Source organism: Geotrypetes seraphini, chromosome 4, assembly GCF_902459505.1.
Source record: "Geotrypetes seraphini chromosome 4, aGeoSer1.1, whole genome shotgun sequence".
In the NCBI taxonomy this organism is placed as follows: Eukaryota; Metazoa; Chordata; class Amphibia; order Gymnophiona; family Dermophiidae; genus Geotrypetes; species Geotrypetes seraphini.
This window is the reverse complement of record NC_047087.1, coordinates 300,432,898-300,448,261: the sequence shown is the minus strand read 5'-3', so window position 1 is coordinate 300,448,261 and position 15,364 is coordinate 300,432,898. Positions and strand designations below refer to the sequence as shown.

At 43.1% G+C, this 15,364-nt stretch overlaps 1 protein-coding gene across 6 annotated transcripts in view; it reads right to left on the bottom strand.

Annotated features, from left to right (window-relative positions):
* SORCS3 (sortilin related VPS10 domain containing receptor 3) overlaps positions 1 to 15,364 on the bottom strand; it is a 1,299,528-nt gene that overhangs the window by 95,039 nt on the left and 1,189,125 nt on the right. For all 6 annotated transcript variants that reach the window (XM_033941704.1, XM_033941705.1, XM_033941708.1 and 3 more), the window contains one exon: positions 10,428 to 10,599. In XM_033941704.1, the coding sequence (XP_033797595.1) occupies positions 10,428 to 10,599 (172 nt within the window). The remainder of the gene's footprint in view (positions 1 to 10,427; positions 10,600 to 15,364) is intronic.

The following is a 15,364-nucleotide window of genomic DNA, read 5'->3' as shown; positions in this document are numbered from 1 at the left end:
AGGGTAGGGGACTATTTGCAGAGGAGTAGTTGAAATTGAGATTGGGTTTACGTGGAAGATCATAACTGGGAAGATCATAACTTTTGTTTTGCTGACATTTAGGGCTAACATATTAGCAACGAGCCAATCGTGATTTTTTGTAAGTTTTTGATTGATGACAGGTACTTCTTTAGGATCATTAAGGTCTATTGGATGAACCAATTGAATATCATCAGCATATGCAAATATGGTAAATCCTATAGATTGAGCAAGTGTCAAGAGAGGAGCCCAAAAAATGTTAAACAGTAGGGATGACAGGATGGAACCCTGGGGGATACCAAACTTTGTAGAAGTGTAGTTAGAGGAAGTCCCGTCAAAAATCACTGTGGAAGTCCTGTAGGAAAAATAAGATGTAAACCAGTCCAAGATTTGGTCTCTAATTCCTATGTTTTACAGTCGTTGAAGAAGTTTATGATCTGTTGTGTCGAATGCCGCGGAAAGATCTAAAGAGATAAGGGCCACAGATTTGTGGTGGTCGAGGTGGTACAAAATATTTTTTGTGGAGTGTTCATTGTACGTTCCCACTGCTTTTTGTGTGATTTTGAACCAGTGGGTTCTTGTCCTGTTTGACTTTTTGTTGTTTATTTGGATCTTACAAACAGCAAACATACTAAGAAAAACTCCATTGTTGAGCAAGATAAATCTAATCATACAAACAACAACCATACCAAAAAGCATTCACTCCTAAATAATACCATTGAGCTTTAAAATTTCACCAGACTGCTGACTGAAGATCTAGAACAGGGGTCTCCAAAGTCCCTCCTCCAATCAGGTTTTCGGGATTTCCCCAATGAATATGCACTGAAGGAAGTACATGCACATAGATCTCATGCATATTCATTGGGGAAATCCCGAAAACCTGACTGGAGGAGGGACTTTGGAGACCCTTGATCTAGAACAGGGCTGCCCAAGTCCGGTCCTCGAGATCTACTGGCAGGCCAGGTTTTCAGGATATCTACAATGAACATGCATGAAAAGATTTGCATACCAAGAAGGCAGTGCAGGCAAATCTCTCTCGTGCATATTCATTGTGGATATCCTGAAAACCTGGCCTGCCAGTAGATCTCGAGGATCGGACTTGGGCAGCCCTGATCTAGAACATTTAGAATATGTGAGTAATATGGGATTGATTTAAATCTTGCCCGAATGCTTCTTTTTAAAAAACACTGCTTTTTAACATAATTTTGAAAGATTTTAAATTTGCCTCTGCAAACGTTCAAGCGACTACTTGAACCAGGGGTAGGGAACTCCGGTCCTCGAGAGCGTATTCCAGTCGGGTTTTCAGGATTTTCCCTATTTGCAGTGCCTGCAAATAGATCTCATGCATATTCATTGGGGAAATCCTGAAAACCCGACTGGAATACGGCTCTCGAGGACCGGAGTTCCCTACCCCTGACTTAAACTATTCCAGGCGTCAGTAGGTGTCCTACCGGCACATAAGTTAATTGAAGAACGCCATTAGAAACAACAAAAAATGGTGAGATTGAACTACCTACTCTTTTACTAAGGTGCGCTAATCGATTTAACGCACACTAAACGCTAACGCGTGCAGGCTAGTCTATGGATGAATTAGCGTTTAGTGCATGCTAATCAGTTAGCACACCTTAGCAAAAGAGGGGATCAATATAAGGCATCAGAATCGTACCTACATAGGCGCTTTAGGCCACCAAATGCCAAAGTGCACATGGCCATCGCTGGACGTGGCATTAGGTGGCCTAAAGCACCTAAATAGACGCAATTCATGCAAAGATAGGTGCCAGAAATGTAGGCACGGAAAACCATGGCCTGTAATTCTGGCGTCTATCTTTCTCATAGGAGTGATTCTGAAACTATCACCGATGCGTAATTGGCGCACAATTGGTGGCTGCTTTTATGGCAGCCGTCGATATTGCCATTGGTTACAAAATCCAGCCCTTAACTCTTATTTATGTTCCTTACCTATCCATGCCACCCCCCCACCCCTCCCCAACATCTACATACCTTAACTGTTGGGCATGGTAGAATTTGCACACCCGACTTCTAAAATAGTGGCTAAGGCAGTTGGGTGCACAACCACTAACTGGTGCCAACTCTGAAATTCATTACCAAAGAATGTGGTGAAAGCAGTTAGCTTAGCAGGGTTTAAATATGGTTTGGATAATTTCCTAAAAGAAAATTCAAAAAGACATTATTAAGATGCACTTGTAAAAAATCCACTGCTTATTACTAGGATAAGCAGCATAAAATCTGTTTTACTCTTTTGGGATCTTGCCAGGTACATGTAAGCTGGATTGACCACTATTGGAAACACGATACTGGACTTGATGAACCCTCGGTCCATCCCAGTATGTCCTCTTATGTCCTCCCAACCTAGTTGACCTGTATTAAGAAAATTCTCTACATGGGAAACAGGCCAATATGAAAATGAAAACCCTTCAAAGATTGCTGAACAGTAACTGTTTAGAAAGCAACCAACCGACATAGGAGAAGCTCACACCCGAACTTTGTCTCTTCACCGGTTAACAGTTGTAAATTTAAAAGTCATCACCAAAAGTTTTCTCACATCAAGCAGCATTATGGGGTAAAGACCTGGAACAACTGCTCGTGCCTACTATTTATAGGGAATTCAGGAAACGCCTAAAAACACATCTGTTCCTGAAGTACTTAGGTAACTGACCTATACAATCTTAGTCCTCGACAAATGATCTTTAGAACTGTTATTCACTAACTCTGAACTTTGTTTAATCCACTCGATCTGTAATACTTTTAAATCATTGTAAACCGCATAGAACTTCACAGTCCTGCGGTATATAAATTGTTATTATTATTTACTTATGGCAAAAAAACGGACAAAAAAAAATGAATATAACTCTTTATGAAATTGCTTATTTAAAAGCTACTCTTCCATTGACATAAGTTATTTAAATCCATACCAAAAGCAAAATCCTTGTACGTGCAGAATGGAAGGCTAAAACAGAAATCCACATTTTTTGCCAGAGGGTGAGATTTTGTTTGACAAAATATATCTTCTGAGTACTAGTTTCTGAAAGCTTTCTCAAAATATATACAATATGCTACAAATTAAAAACAAACCAACCCTAACGATTATTTCTATTTCACACGATGGCTCTCTGGCCATTCATTCTTCGCATACAAATGTATCAAGGCAAAGAAGAAGAAGAAAAAAAACCGAACGCCTCCCTCTTCTATCGTATCAAGCAGCCTTATGGGGCAAAGACTTAGAAAAACTAATTACTCACACAAACGACTACGGAGAATTTAGAAAACACCTAAAAACGTACCTGTTCTCGAAACACCTAGGTAACGAACCAGGACAATAGCCCCCTTCGCAATATCATTCCCAAAACTGAATTTGTAAACTGTAAACTGTTAACCCCCAATCACAAACTATGAATACCCCATTCAATCTATGGAATTTTTCCAATTCTCTGTAAGCCGCATGGCACTTCAGAAGTACACTGCTATACTCTGTAACTCGCTGTATGTACAGTTTCTCTTTATTGTAAACCGCCTAGAAGTCGCAAGATTGTTGGTGGTATATAAGAATAAAGTTATTATTATTATTATTCAATCAATAAACCACCGATACAGAAATATTAAGGGCTCCTTTTACGAAGCTGCGTTAGCGGTTTTAGCGCACGCAGCATTTTCGCGTGCGCTAAACTCACGCTACGCGGCTAGAACTGACGCCAGCTCAATGCTGGCGTTAAGGTCTAGCGCGCGGGGCAATTTAGCGCACGCTATTCCGTGAGTTAAAGCCCTAACGCAGCTTAGTAAAAGGAGCCCTAAATGAATCAATTTTAAAAGGAATTACAGTGGTACCTTGGATTACGAGCATAATCCGTTCCAGGAGCATGCTTGTAATCCAAAAAGCTCGTTTATCAAAGCAAAGTTCCCCACAGAAAATAGTGGCAACACCGACAATTCGTTCCAGAACCCGGGGTCTGTACCTGTCGGGCACCGGGTGCTGTAGCGCCGTCTCCTCCATTCGTCATCTGAAGAAGAACCCCACAGTGCCTCCTCCATCCGCCAGCAGCCCTCCACGTCGGATGCCCCCCGCATGCTGGAGAGCCCCCATCTGAGCCCACGCAGCCGATTGCCGCCCCACCCGCACGCCACGCTCAACACCGATGATTGACGTTGTGCGCATCACTCGCAACGCGCAGGTGGGGCGGCACCCGGCCGTGCAGGCCCAGACAGAGGCCCTCCAACCTGCGGAAGGCACCCGACTTGGAATGCTGGCTGGAAGACGGAAGAGGAATCCCCCGAAGCGGCACTTCCTGGGCTGTAAGTGCTCGTTTGCGAGTCAAAAGTTTGCTGAGTGTTTTGCTCATCTTGCAAAACACTCGCAAACCGGGTTACTCGCAAACCGAGGTTCCACTGTATAAATTAAAATAAACCAACTAAATACCATATTGAAAATTTTGAGAAAAAAGGTTGCTCCTCTCTAATGTACTTTTAAGGAATAGTTCCAGCTTTAATCCCCGCATATAAAAATAATCTTTTCAATATTCCTTAAAGCAGTACCACACAGTTCAACATACTGGAGTTCTTACATTTATGAAAATCTCAATATTCTCATTAAATTCTGTAAAACCACTCCTCTATGTTTCTATGTTAAATGGCAAGATAGGCATACATAGGGGCAGGAAATGAGCACAGCATGGGCAGGGCTGCCACTTACCATCCTATCTAATAATACCCTTAGCGCACATGCGCACTTCAATCTTTGTGGCTCCCTGCGTCCGTAGCTCCATGGTCGGCAGAGAAATGTTGGAGCGTACGGTATGTGCATGTTTGGCGTGTCCGCACGTTGGGAGCTATGAGGCGGTTTACTTTCCTGTGTGCCGGTTGCCCTTTCCAACAGAACACGTGATAAAAAAAAAGTATGTGAGAAAGTGGGAAGGGACATTGATAGACTGACAGAAATAGAAACACACACACACACACACACTGAAAGACAGGTAGGTGGGAGTGAAAGACACACACAGAAGGACAGGGGGCCAGGGAGAGAGATTGAAAGAAAAAAAAAAAACAGACGGAACATTGACAGACTGACAGAAATAGAAATACACACACTGAAAGACAGTTAGGTGGGAGTGAAAGACACACACAGAAGGACAGGGGGCCAGGGAGAGAGACTGAAAGAAAAAAAAACAGACAGGACATTGATAGACTGACAGAAATAGAAATACACACACTGAAAGACAGGTAGGTGGGAGTGAAAGACACACACAGAAGGAAAGGGGGCCAGGGAGAGAGATTGAAAGAAAAATAACAGACGGGACATTGACAGACTGACAGAAATAGAAATACACACACTGAAAGACAGGTAGGTGGGAGTGAAAGACACACACAGAAGGACAGGGGGCCAGGGAGAGAGATTGAAAGAAAAAAAAGAGACAGGACATTGATAGACTGACAGAAATAGAAATACACACACTGAAAGACAGGTAGATGGGAGTGAAAGACACACACAGAAGGAAAGGGGGCCAGGGAGAGAGATTGAAAGAAAAACAAAACAAAACCAGACAGCGGCCAAGGAGTCAAAGACACACAGAAAAAAAAAGACAGACAGACAACGGCCAAGGAGAGAGAGAGACAGAAAGACAGACAAACAGATAGTGGCCAAGGAACGACAGAAGAAAGAAAGACAGACAGAAAGCGGCCAAGGAGAGAGAGAGAAAGAAAGAATGACAGACACACACATCTCTTCTAGCATCCATTAATGTAACGGGCTTAAAGACTAGTATCCAAATAACAGAATACTGTCACCATTATATGTAAATTACAGGCAGAGCCAGCTCAAGGAACTGTGGTGCCCCAAGCCAACTTTTTCTTTGGCCCCTCTCCCTAGCTGTAATCTGGTGTCTCTCTCTCCATTCCCTCCCCCCCCCCACACACACACCCTCCAACATATGTGATCCAGTATCTGTCCTCCCTCTTTTTCATGTCCACCCCTCTGGTGGGTCAGGTGAGGCACTGGCACAAGGCACTGGTGATAACAGGCACCAAAATCCCAGTTTGGCATGTATCATAAAGATATAAATGTTGCCATACTAGAACAGACCAAAGGTCCATCAAGCCCATTATCCTGTTTCCAACTAGTGGCCAATTCAGGTCACAGGCACCTGGCAAGATCCCAAAAGAGTAAAACAGATTTTATGCCGCTTAACCTAGAAATAAGCAGTGGCTTTTCCCAAGTCCATCTTAATAATGGCTTGTGGACTTTTGTTTTAGAAAATTATTCAAACCTTTTTTAAACCCTGCTAAGCTAACTGCTTTCATCACATTCTCTGGCAATGAATTCCAGAGTTTAATTAAATGATGATCTCCATATTCTATGTAATGCACCAAAAGTTAGCTGCCAATGTAGGCAGCTAACTTAATTGTTTGATAGACTTAATCAGCGCTGATAATTAACAATTAGCACCTCATAATTGTTGTAAATTGCACTTAATTGGATGTTAGGTGCCTAATTTGGGCCAGGATTCACTAAGCAAACTGATCGTGTACCGATCAGTTTGCGAGCCCTCTGCAACCAAATTTTCCTCCTGCACTATTCACTAAGGCCTATAGCTATCCGATACCAATCCTCCCATGCAAATTAGTAAAACCCCATGCAAAATAGCCAAACGATTGATTCACCAACAATTGCTTGGCTATTTTGAGTCGGATTTTACTACTGACAAACCCAACTGCTGCAGATTTTTTGACAGGTCTGCCTGTCTCTTTTATTCATTTTTTTCCATGGCACAGATATTTTGCATGTGTTACACACGCAAAATATCTGCCCCATAAAAAAAATTAATAAAAGACAGGCAGGCCTATCAAAAAAATGTGGCCCTCACAAACAAATGCACCTCCCCTCCCCCCTCCTCTTCGGGAGGAGGAGAGGTGCCTGGATCCTCCTGCTGCTACGCCGCATCAATCTTCAGGAGCAGGAGGTAAGTCCTCCTGCTCCTGCTGCTCCGGCCACCCGCCGCCCAATAGCAGCCTTAGGCCCTGCCCTGGCACATCATCTGATGCATGGGGAAAGGCCTAAGGCACTGATTGGCTGAGGCACCTCGGACTCCTCCCAGACTCCTCCCAGGGAGAATCCCGAGGCACCTCAGCCAATCAATGCTTTAGGCCCCTCCCCGTGAAAATCGCATCGGGAATGGGCATTCGCACATGTGCCGACACAACATTGATGCCTTCTGGGGGCGGGGCTGGAACTGGACAGAACTGGGTGAGCCTGGGGGCGTGGCCATGGGTCCCTTAACCGTACCCATTCAAAACCCTGCACCAACTTTAAGATATTGACTAGGTCTGTACAAACTAAGGTTACCAGAAGGAAAATCCAGATCCATGGCCACACCCCCTAGGCCCACCCAGTTCTGCCCAGTTCCACCTGTGCCATGCCCCATTCTGTCCCCCAGCCCCACCCCCCAGACATCACCGTGTTGTGTCTGCGCATGTGCGGATGCCCCTTCCCGATGCGATTTTGACGTGAAGCTTTTCAAACCCCGGACAAAGTGCCGAGTTTTGAAAAGCCGTCCGGACCCCTGGACATATCCTCGAAAAGGAGGACATGTCTGGGAAAATCCGAAAATCTGGTAGCCCTAGTACAAACAAATAAGTTTTTAGTGCCATTTGTTATTTCTCAACAGAAGTACAGAACTACAAATGCCCAGGGAGAGCATTTCACAAATATGGGCTCACCAAAGAAAAGGCACTATTACTGGTCACAGTATGACACACTAGTCTTAAGTCTGGCACCATCACTTTTCTCTTCTTGAAGGTTTACTAGCAGTGTAAAGCCGCACAACTCTTTAAAAATACCATGGAGCAGTCCTAAAAGGACTTTTGAATATCAGAGTTAAGATCTTATACTGAATTTGATATTTGACCAGGAGCGAATACAAATGTTTCAGCATTGATGAAATGCTCAAATTTTCTTAGACCACCAATTATGCATGCTGCTGAATTCTGAAAGTGCAGTCAAGCTGGTCGGAGATAATCCCAAACAGAGCGCGTTAGAATAGTCTAACCCAATGTCTCTCAAAAATATTTTAGCTCCGGCGCATTAAATGGAGCAAATGCTTTTCACGGCACATTATAAATGAAATTATAAAATTGCAAAACCAACACAAAAATTAAATTTGAGAGTTATTTATTTAAAGTCCTTTAAAATATGTACGGGTAATTGTAACAATAATGAAACTTAAATAGATAAAATAGAATCGCTAATCAATGCGATGGATGTGCTTGTTTCTTGAGTGCAAATGAACTCAAAACGCAGCTCGATAGTTGACAAGCAAGCACACATTTCATCATCCACCATCAGAAGTCGTTCTCTCTTTTCTTTTTCAATTTAATTTCTATCAGAGATGGAAATCCAAGTTCGCAAAGATAAAAAAATCCAAATGGTAACAAAGCCTCGATTGCTTTGTTGCTCAAGTTAGGTTAACTACTGCAAAAAAAAAAAAAAAAAAATACAAAACAAACCCTAAAATTACTTGCCGTTAGTTTTCAAGGACCAATCACATCAAAGGATAATGCTTGTCTGGGTGGTTGTATCCTTATGAACTCTGTTATTTTGAAAGGTGAGCCTCCAGAGTCAGGGAAGTATCTTAAAGAACTAAGGTCGGTATTGGACAAACTTGTATGGTTTGTGTCCAATATCTGGTGATTCGGTGTAGGATGGGCTGCGGAGGGCATCAATGGGAACGCCACTAACTTGGAACACGAGGACGTTACTGGCCCGACTTTACAGTAGATATCCTGCAAGCAACGGGATGGTTGGAGTGAACTTAGATGACAACTTCAGCAGTTGGAACCTAGGTGGACTTTAGTCTCTGGCCCAGAAATATCAAAGAAGAGACAAGTTCATTTAATCATGTATTTTTCATGAGAATAACTAATGGGCAGACTGGATGGACCGTTCGGGTCTTCATCTGCCGCCATTTACTATGTAACTATGTTACCTGGCAGAAACCCAAAGAGTAGCAGCATTACAGAGCTGAGATTGTGATGTCATAATGCCTCATTCCACCAATGCCTAAGAGCCAACCTCAGCAGTGATATCACAATGGCTTGATTAGATGGCAACTTCAGCATTTGGAATCTAGGAAAATACCAGACTTTACAGTCTACGGCCTAGAAATATCAAAGAAGAGACAAGTTCATTTAATCATGTATTTTTCATGAGAATAACTAATGGACAGACTGCCCTCCTTTGCTATGTCACACTATGTGAATATGCAACTCAGGGTTTCAGGTGTCATACACAGTAGATGACGGCAGAGAAAGACCTTTCCATCCAGTCTGCCCAACAAGATAAACTCATAGGGCTCCTTTTACAAAGGCGCGCTAGCGGGGTTAACGTGCGCGACTTTTTTTATCATGCGCTAACCCCCGCGCTGGCCCAAAACTACCGCCTGCTCAAGCGGAGGCGGTAGCGGCTAGCGCGTCCGGCGGTTTACCGTGCGCTATTACGCGCGTTAAACCGCTAGCGCGCCTTTGTAAAAGGAGCCCATAGTATAAGGTATGATATGTATTATTTAGGCACAGTTGATGTATCTTTTTATTTCTGAAAGACTCATAATTTAAACGTTTGCAAAAAAAAAAAAAAAAAAAGAGAGAGTTGAAATGGGATTTGAACCTGGATCCCCTAGCTTATAGTCCACTGCACCGGCCACAAGGCCTGCATGGTTTTGTGAAGAACACCCAAAGCACCTGTCGTTGTGAAGAAACTTAGGCCCTCTTTCACAAAGGCACGCTAAGCGATTTAGCGCGCGCTAAGTCAACACGTGCGCTAACCGCTAGCGCGTCCATAGGATAACATGCGCGCGTTAGCGTTTAGCACGGGTTTAGCGCGTGCTACAAAGCTTAGCGCACCTTTGTAAAAGAGGGGGTTAGTGCGTCTTTCCAGTATCATTTTAAGGAGTAACTACTGGAGGTGGGGGAATTCACGAGGGATCATGCCTTATACCCTCCAGTGGTCAACTGCTCAATCAGAGCACGTTATTTGTAGGACGTGATTGAAATGGGTCTAAATTTTTTAAAAAAACTCCTTTATAGACTTGGGCATTTCTTCCCGCTTGATTATTGTTGGATGTCCTAGTTTTGGGCTCTCCCTAGTCCCACCCAAAAAAAGCCTCTATTACACATCGCAGTGTAGGGTGTCCAAATTCTACTGTTCCAAAATTGCAATCTGGATATTTTAGTCAGATGTCCATTTTGGGAGGCATTTTGAGACATCTATCTGCTTTGAAAATGAATATCATAATCTCCTCTTTCATGCGCATCATTATAATAATAATAATTTATAAAACCATATATACAGTGAAGCTCAACATTATTTTCATCTTCTTAGACTGGGCATCGTTGTAGGAACGACCTACCTCTTCCAAATGAACAAGGAATGTGACATTGTTTCCTAGGTCTGCTGCCAGTTTGCTGTTGCTGGTGGTAAGTTGGAGCCCATGGGGAGCCTTGCCGAGACACTGCTGAGGCTTTGCTGAATACTGTTCTCTCAGGCCATCTGTGCAGTTATTGGTCACAATTTTCCTATATCTGTAGAAGACCAACATCATTACATTACATTACATTAGTGATTTCTATTCCGTCATTACCTTGCGGTTCAAGGCGGATTACATATGAAATGTCAGGACATTAGAAGTATATAAGGAGTAGTTTGTATCTTTTTTAAATTGCTATGGTTTAGAGAGTGTAGCAAGTGTTGCATGGGACAGTTCTGACTGTGTTAGATCGGTTTTATGTGTTTTTTGAATAGAAGGGTTTTTATTTCTTTTTTGAAGGTTTTGGTCGTGGTTTGGTTGTGGTCTATAGATTTCGTGGTCCAGTGTTGCAGCTCGAGTGGCTAGCAGTCAGGCAAGCCCGGATTGGTTGATATAGGAAAATCCACCGGGGAACTCTATCAATAATCATATGATACCTGTTACACAAAACAGGAATTTCAAATGCTCCTGCCTGGCTTTTAAGATCATTCATGGCATCCTTCCTCCCCTAATCCCACTATCTTTTAACTCCTCGAGTCCTGACTCCACCAGACCCGCCCAAAGATATAAACTATCCTTCCCCTCTCTACGCGGTATTCTCTATGCCGGTAAACTGGGAAAATCTCTTCTCTTCAAAATCACAGGTCTCTGGAACGACCTTAATATCCCGTTGCGGAACCTGGGCTTTCTCCAACTATTCCGCAAGCAACTGAAAACTTGGCTCTTCTCTAGCATGTAATTCTATTTTCCCCCTTACTCTTCCATTCTATATATAAGCTCATGTAAACCTTTTCCTTTCTCTTCTTATATTTTAAGTTCTTATAAACCGTGCCAAGCTCCACTTCCGTGGAGAGGATGCGGTATATAAACTTAAGATTTAGTTTAGTTTAGTTTAGTATATCATCTTTCACTGCATAAAGTCACAAAGCTCAAACTGTTCCTATACAATGATGAGACCCTGGGCAGGCCTTAGATGGAATATAAAAAACAATATTGCACGCAGCTTCGTATCAAAGGAAGACAAGAAGAGAGAGTTCTAGAATTCTAAAAAAAATGACGGCTACAATTAGTCATCAAAAAAACTGGGCATTAACTAGTATTCTATAATGGCAGAGTTGGACACCATGTCTGTTACAGAATATTAGCATACGTCTAGAGTTATGTACCAAAATGTAGACCTGAAGAAACCACAGAGGAGGAATAGAATGCCCTTCCAATAAATAGCCAAATAGAGCAAAATTGTGTCTCAATAAATATTATGACGGTTGTTCTACCTGTGGGACTCTTTGACTATTTATTGGAAAGCCTTATGTCTATCCCTACTCTGTGTGGTTTCTTCTTGTTTTTATACAGAGGTTCTTCTTTCCCCATTCTGGTTTGGTTGGTTGAAACTTTAGGCCTAACCACCTAAGCCATGTCTATGGCCGGTGTAAATGCTAGTGCCTAAAATCAGCATGTAGAGAATGACACGGGGACAATGTCTAATCTAATCTAAGACTTGGCTTTATATACCGAGTCATCATTCTAAGAAAGCTCGACTCAGTTTACAATAATTAACTTAACAAATAAAAACCATAAAACATAAGACTAAATTTCGGGAAATTAATTTTCAAAGTATTTAGCAAATAAAGTAGTTTTTAAAGATTTGTGAAAAAATTGAAGTGAGCCGGACGCCTTAAAAGAAATGGAAGATCATTCCAAAGTTGAGAAAACTTAAAGATTAGAGATTGACTAAAAATCTTGACTCCTTTAATACCTTATTTTGAAGGGAGAGATAATTTAAATTGTTGGTTACCTCTTGCAAAGTCACCATCATCATCCCGTCCCCATGAGCTCTGCCCCTTTCCCTGCCCCATTTCTGCAAGCTCTGTCCTCATCTGCACAAGCTTCGAACACTTTAAAATCATAAGTGTTGAGAGTCAATATCAAGCTGTGCAATACAGCGCAAAAAAAAGCAAGAAAGAACTTCTACGGGGACAAAATCTCCAGATCCAACAATCAGAGTAGTACACTATTCAACATCTGGTGCTCCCTAACCTCCAAAAGAGACCCCACCATGCTCCCCTCCTCTCCCTCAGCCGATGTTCTAGCATAATTCTTCAACGATAAGGTCTCTGCTTTGAGATGTTCCTTCCCTCCTTCAGTCTCCTACAACTCCCTGGTGCCCACCGATTCCATTCCCACCCTAACGGTCTCCAACCCTATCCCAGCTGACAGATCCTGGACTACCTTTGAGCACATATCTGAATCCCTGGTCCTCAATCTCTGCCTCAAACTGAAATCCTGTAACTGTTCCTTGGACCCATTCCCCACCTACCTATACGAGAATATTCCCGCACAGGCCATCTCTTCTATCACCAATCTTATAAACTCCACCTTTCAGTCAGGCCTTTTCTCCCCAGAAATGGGTCATATTGTCCTGATCCCACTACTGAAAAAATCTGACCTTGACCCTTCCATACCATCCAGCTATCGCCCAAGATGCTAGAGTCCATCATTTCTACCCAACTCTCATCATACTTAGAGAGATTCTCTATTCTTCTACCCTATCAATATGGCTTTCGTCCTAACTTCAGCACCGAATCCCTACTGTCCTCCCTGATCTCAAAGGTTCAACAACTTCATTCTTGAAACAAGTTCGCCGTCCTCCTACAATTTGACTGTTCCGCTGCTTTCGACGTTGTCTACCATGATATTCTTGTTTACCAGCTCTCTGAGATAGGCATTAACTCCACAGTCCTAGACTGGTCCTCTAAATTCCTCCGCTCTCGTTCTTACACTGTCAACATGAATGGCACCTCAACCTCCCCCTGGAAACCGAATTGTGGAGTCCCGCAAGGCTCTCCCCTATCTAAAACTCCTCCATCTATCCCCCCTTGAAACAATTTACACTTATGCTGACGACATCTTCGTCCTCCTCGAGACCGATTTGAACCTCACCAACCTGTCTAAGAACATATCTTCTTGTATAATGAACCTACAATCCTGGGCCCACACTGTGCAAATGAAACTGAACAAGTCCAAAACAAGACTTCTTTGGCTCGGCCCATAACTAGACCAATTACCCACCTCCATCCCACTATCCTCTGGCTCCACTCTGCAGCTTGAGTTCTTGAGCAATGTCTTGGGCGTCATCATTGATTCCACATTGTCCTTCAATGACCACCTCCAATCCTTGGTAAAAAAATGCTTTTTCAGTCTTCACATGCTGAGGAAAGTTAGATCCTGCTTCCATCAAAAACATTTTACCCTCCTTGTCCAATCCATCATCCTTTCCAGATTGGACTATTGCAACTCTATCTACTTAAGCCTAACAAAGAAAAACCTTCACAGACTTCAGCGGATCCAGAATGCTGCGGCCAAGCTCATCTTCGCTAAAAGTAAATTTGACCATGTCTCCCCGCTCCTGTCCAAGCTTCACTGGCTTCCGATAATCGCCAGGGTCCACTTTAAATGCGCCTGTTTAGCTTTCAAAATCCTACACGGTATCCTCCCTCCCTTTATCCCTCTTTCTTGGAATTCTTCAAACCCTAATACCACCAGACCATCCCACAAATTAAAACTATCCTTCCCCTCGCTAAAAGGCATTTTCCATACAGGAAAGCTAGGGACATCCCTCCCCTTCAAAATCACTGAGCTTTGGAACAACCTTAACTCCCCTCTTCGGAACTTGAGCTCTCTCCAAGTTTTCCGCAAACATCTGAAAACCTGGCTTTTCTCAAAAATGTAAGCCTCTCTCCATCTTTGGTATCCCAAGTCCTCAAAAACTCTTCATATCTGGCATCCCAAGTCCTCTAAATATTCTTCATACTTTGACCTCAAACCCTTTGTTGTAGTTCCTTCCTATTTCATCTACTGTAAACTGCGCTGAGCTCTACGAACGTGGAGATGATGCGGTATACAAACCTAAGGATTAGATTAGATTAGATTAGCATGTGCAGTTCAGGCAGAGCTTGTAGGAATGGGACAGGGACAGAGCTCACGAGGACGGCATTTGTCCCCATGTCATCAGCAGTTGGGTGAATAAATGCAACTATTCCATAAAATGCATGGTGAATAATGATAGCACCCATGCCCCATCTATGCGAAAGCTCCCTTTGTAACATAGATTTTACTAAGCTGCGATAATGTTTTTAACGCACGCAGTATTTTAACGCGCGCTAAACCCATGCTACACGGCTGGAACTGACGCCAGCTCAATGCTGGCATTGGTGTCTAGTGCGCGGGCAGAAATTCAGCACTAAAACCGCTTTCGCAGCTCTGCAAAAGGAGCCCATAGGAACATAGTAGATGACGGCAGATAAAGACCCGAATGGTCCATCCAGTCCGCCCAACCTGATTCAATTTAAATTTAGTTACATGCTAGAACACTTACTGTAGATGCTGCCCGACTACTGTTTCAGCCCCGTTTTGGTGTCTAACGTTCCGCCATCGCTGTGCTCACGTTCCCCCCCCCACCACCACCACCACTCTCCACTTCTGCATACAGTTCAAACTCTTCCTGTTGACTTACAAGTGTGTTCACTCTGCAGCTCCTCAGTATCTCTCCTCTCATCTCCCACCCGGGAACTTTTGTCAGATAAGTCTCTCCTAACCGTACCCTTCCCCTCTACTGCCAACTCCAGACTCCGCCCCTTCTATCTTGCTGCCCCTTAAGCCTAGAACAGGCTGCCTAAGACGATAGGTCAAATTCTGTCTCTGGCAAGGGTTCATATTCAGGCTAAAAGCCCACTTTTTCGATGTTACTTTTAACTCCTAATTCTAATCCGCTTGTAAAGTACCCAGGTCTCTTGTCACTCCCTCTGGAGTTCCTTACCCCA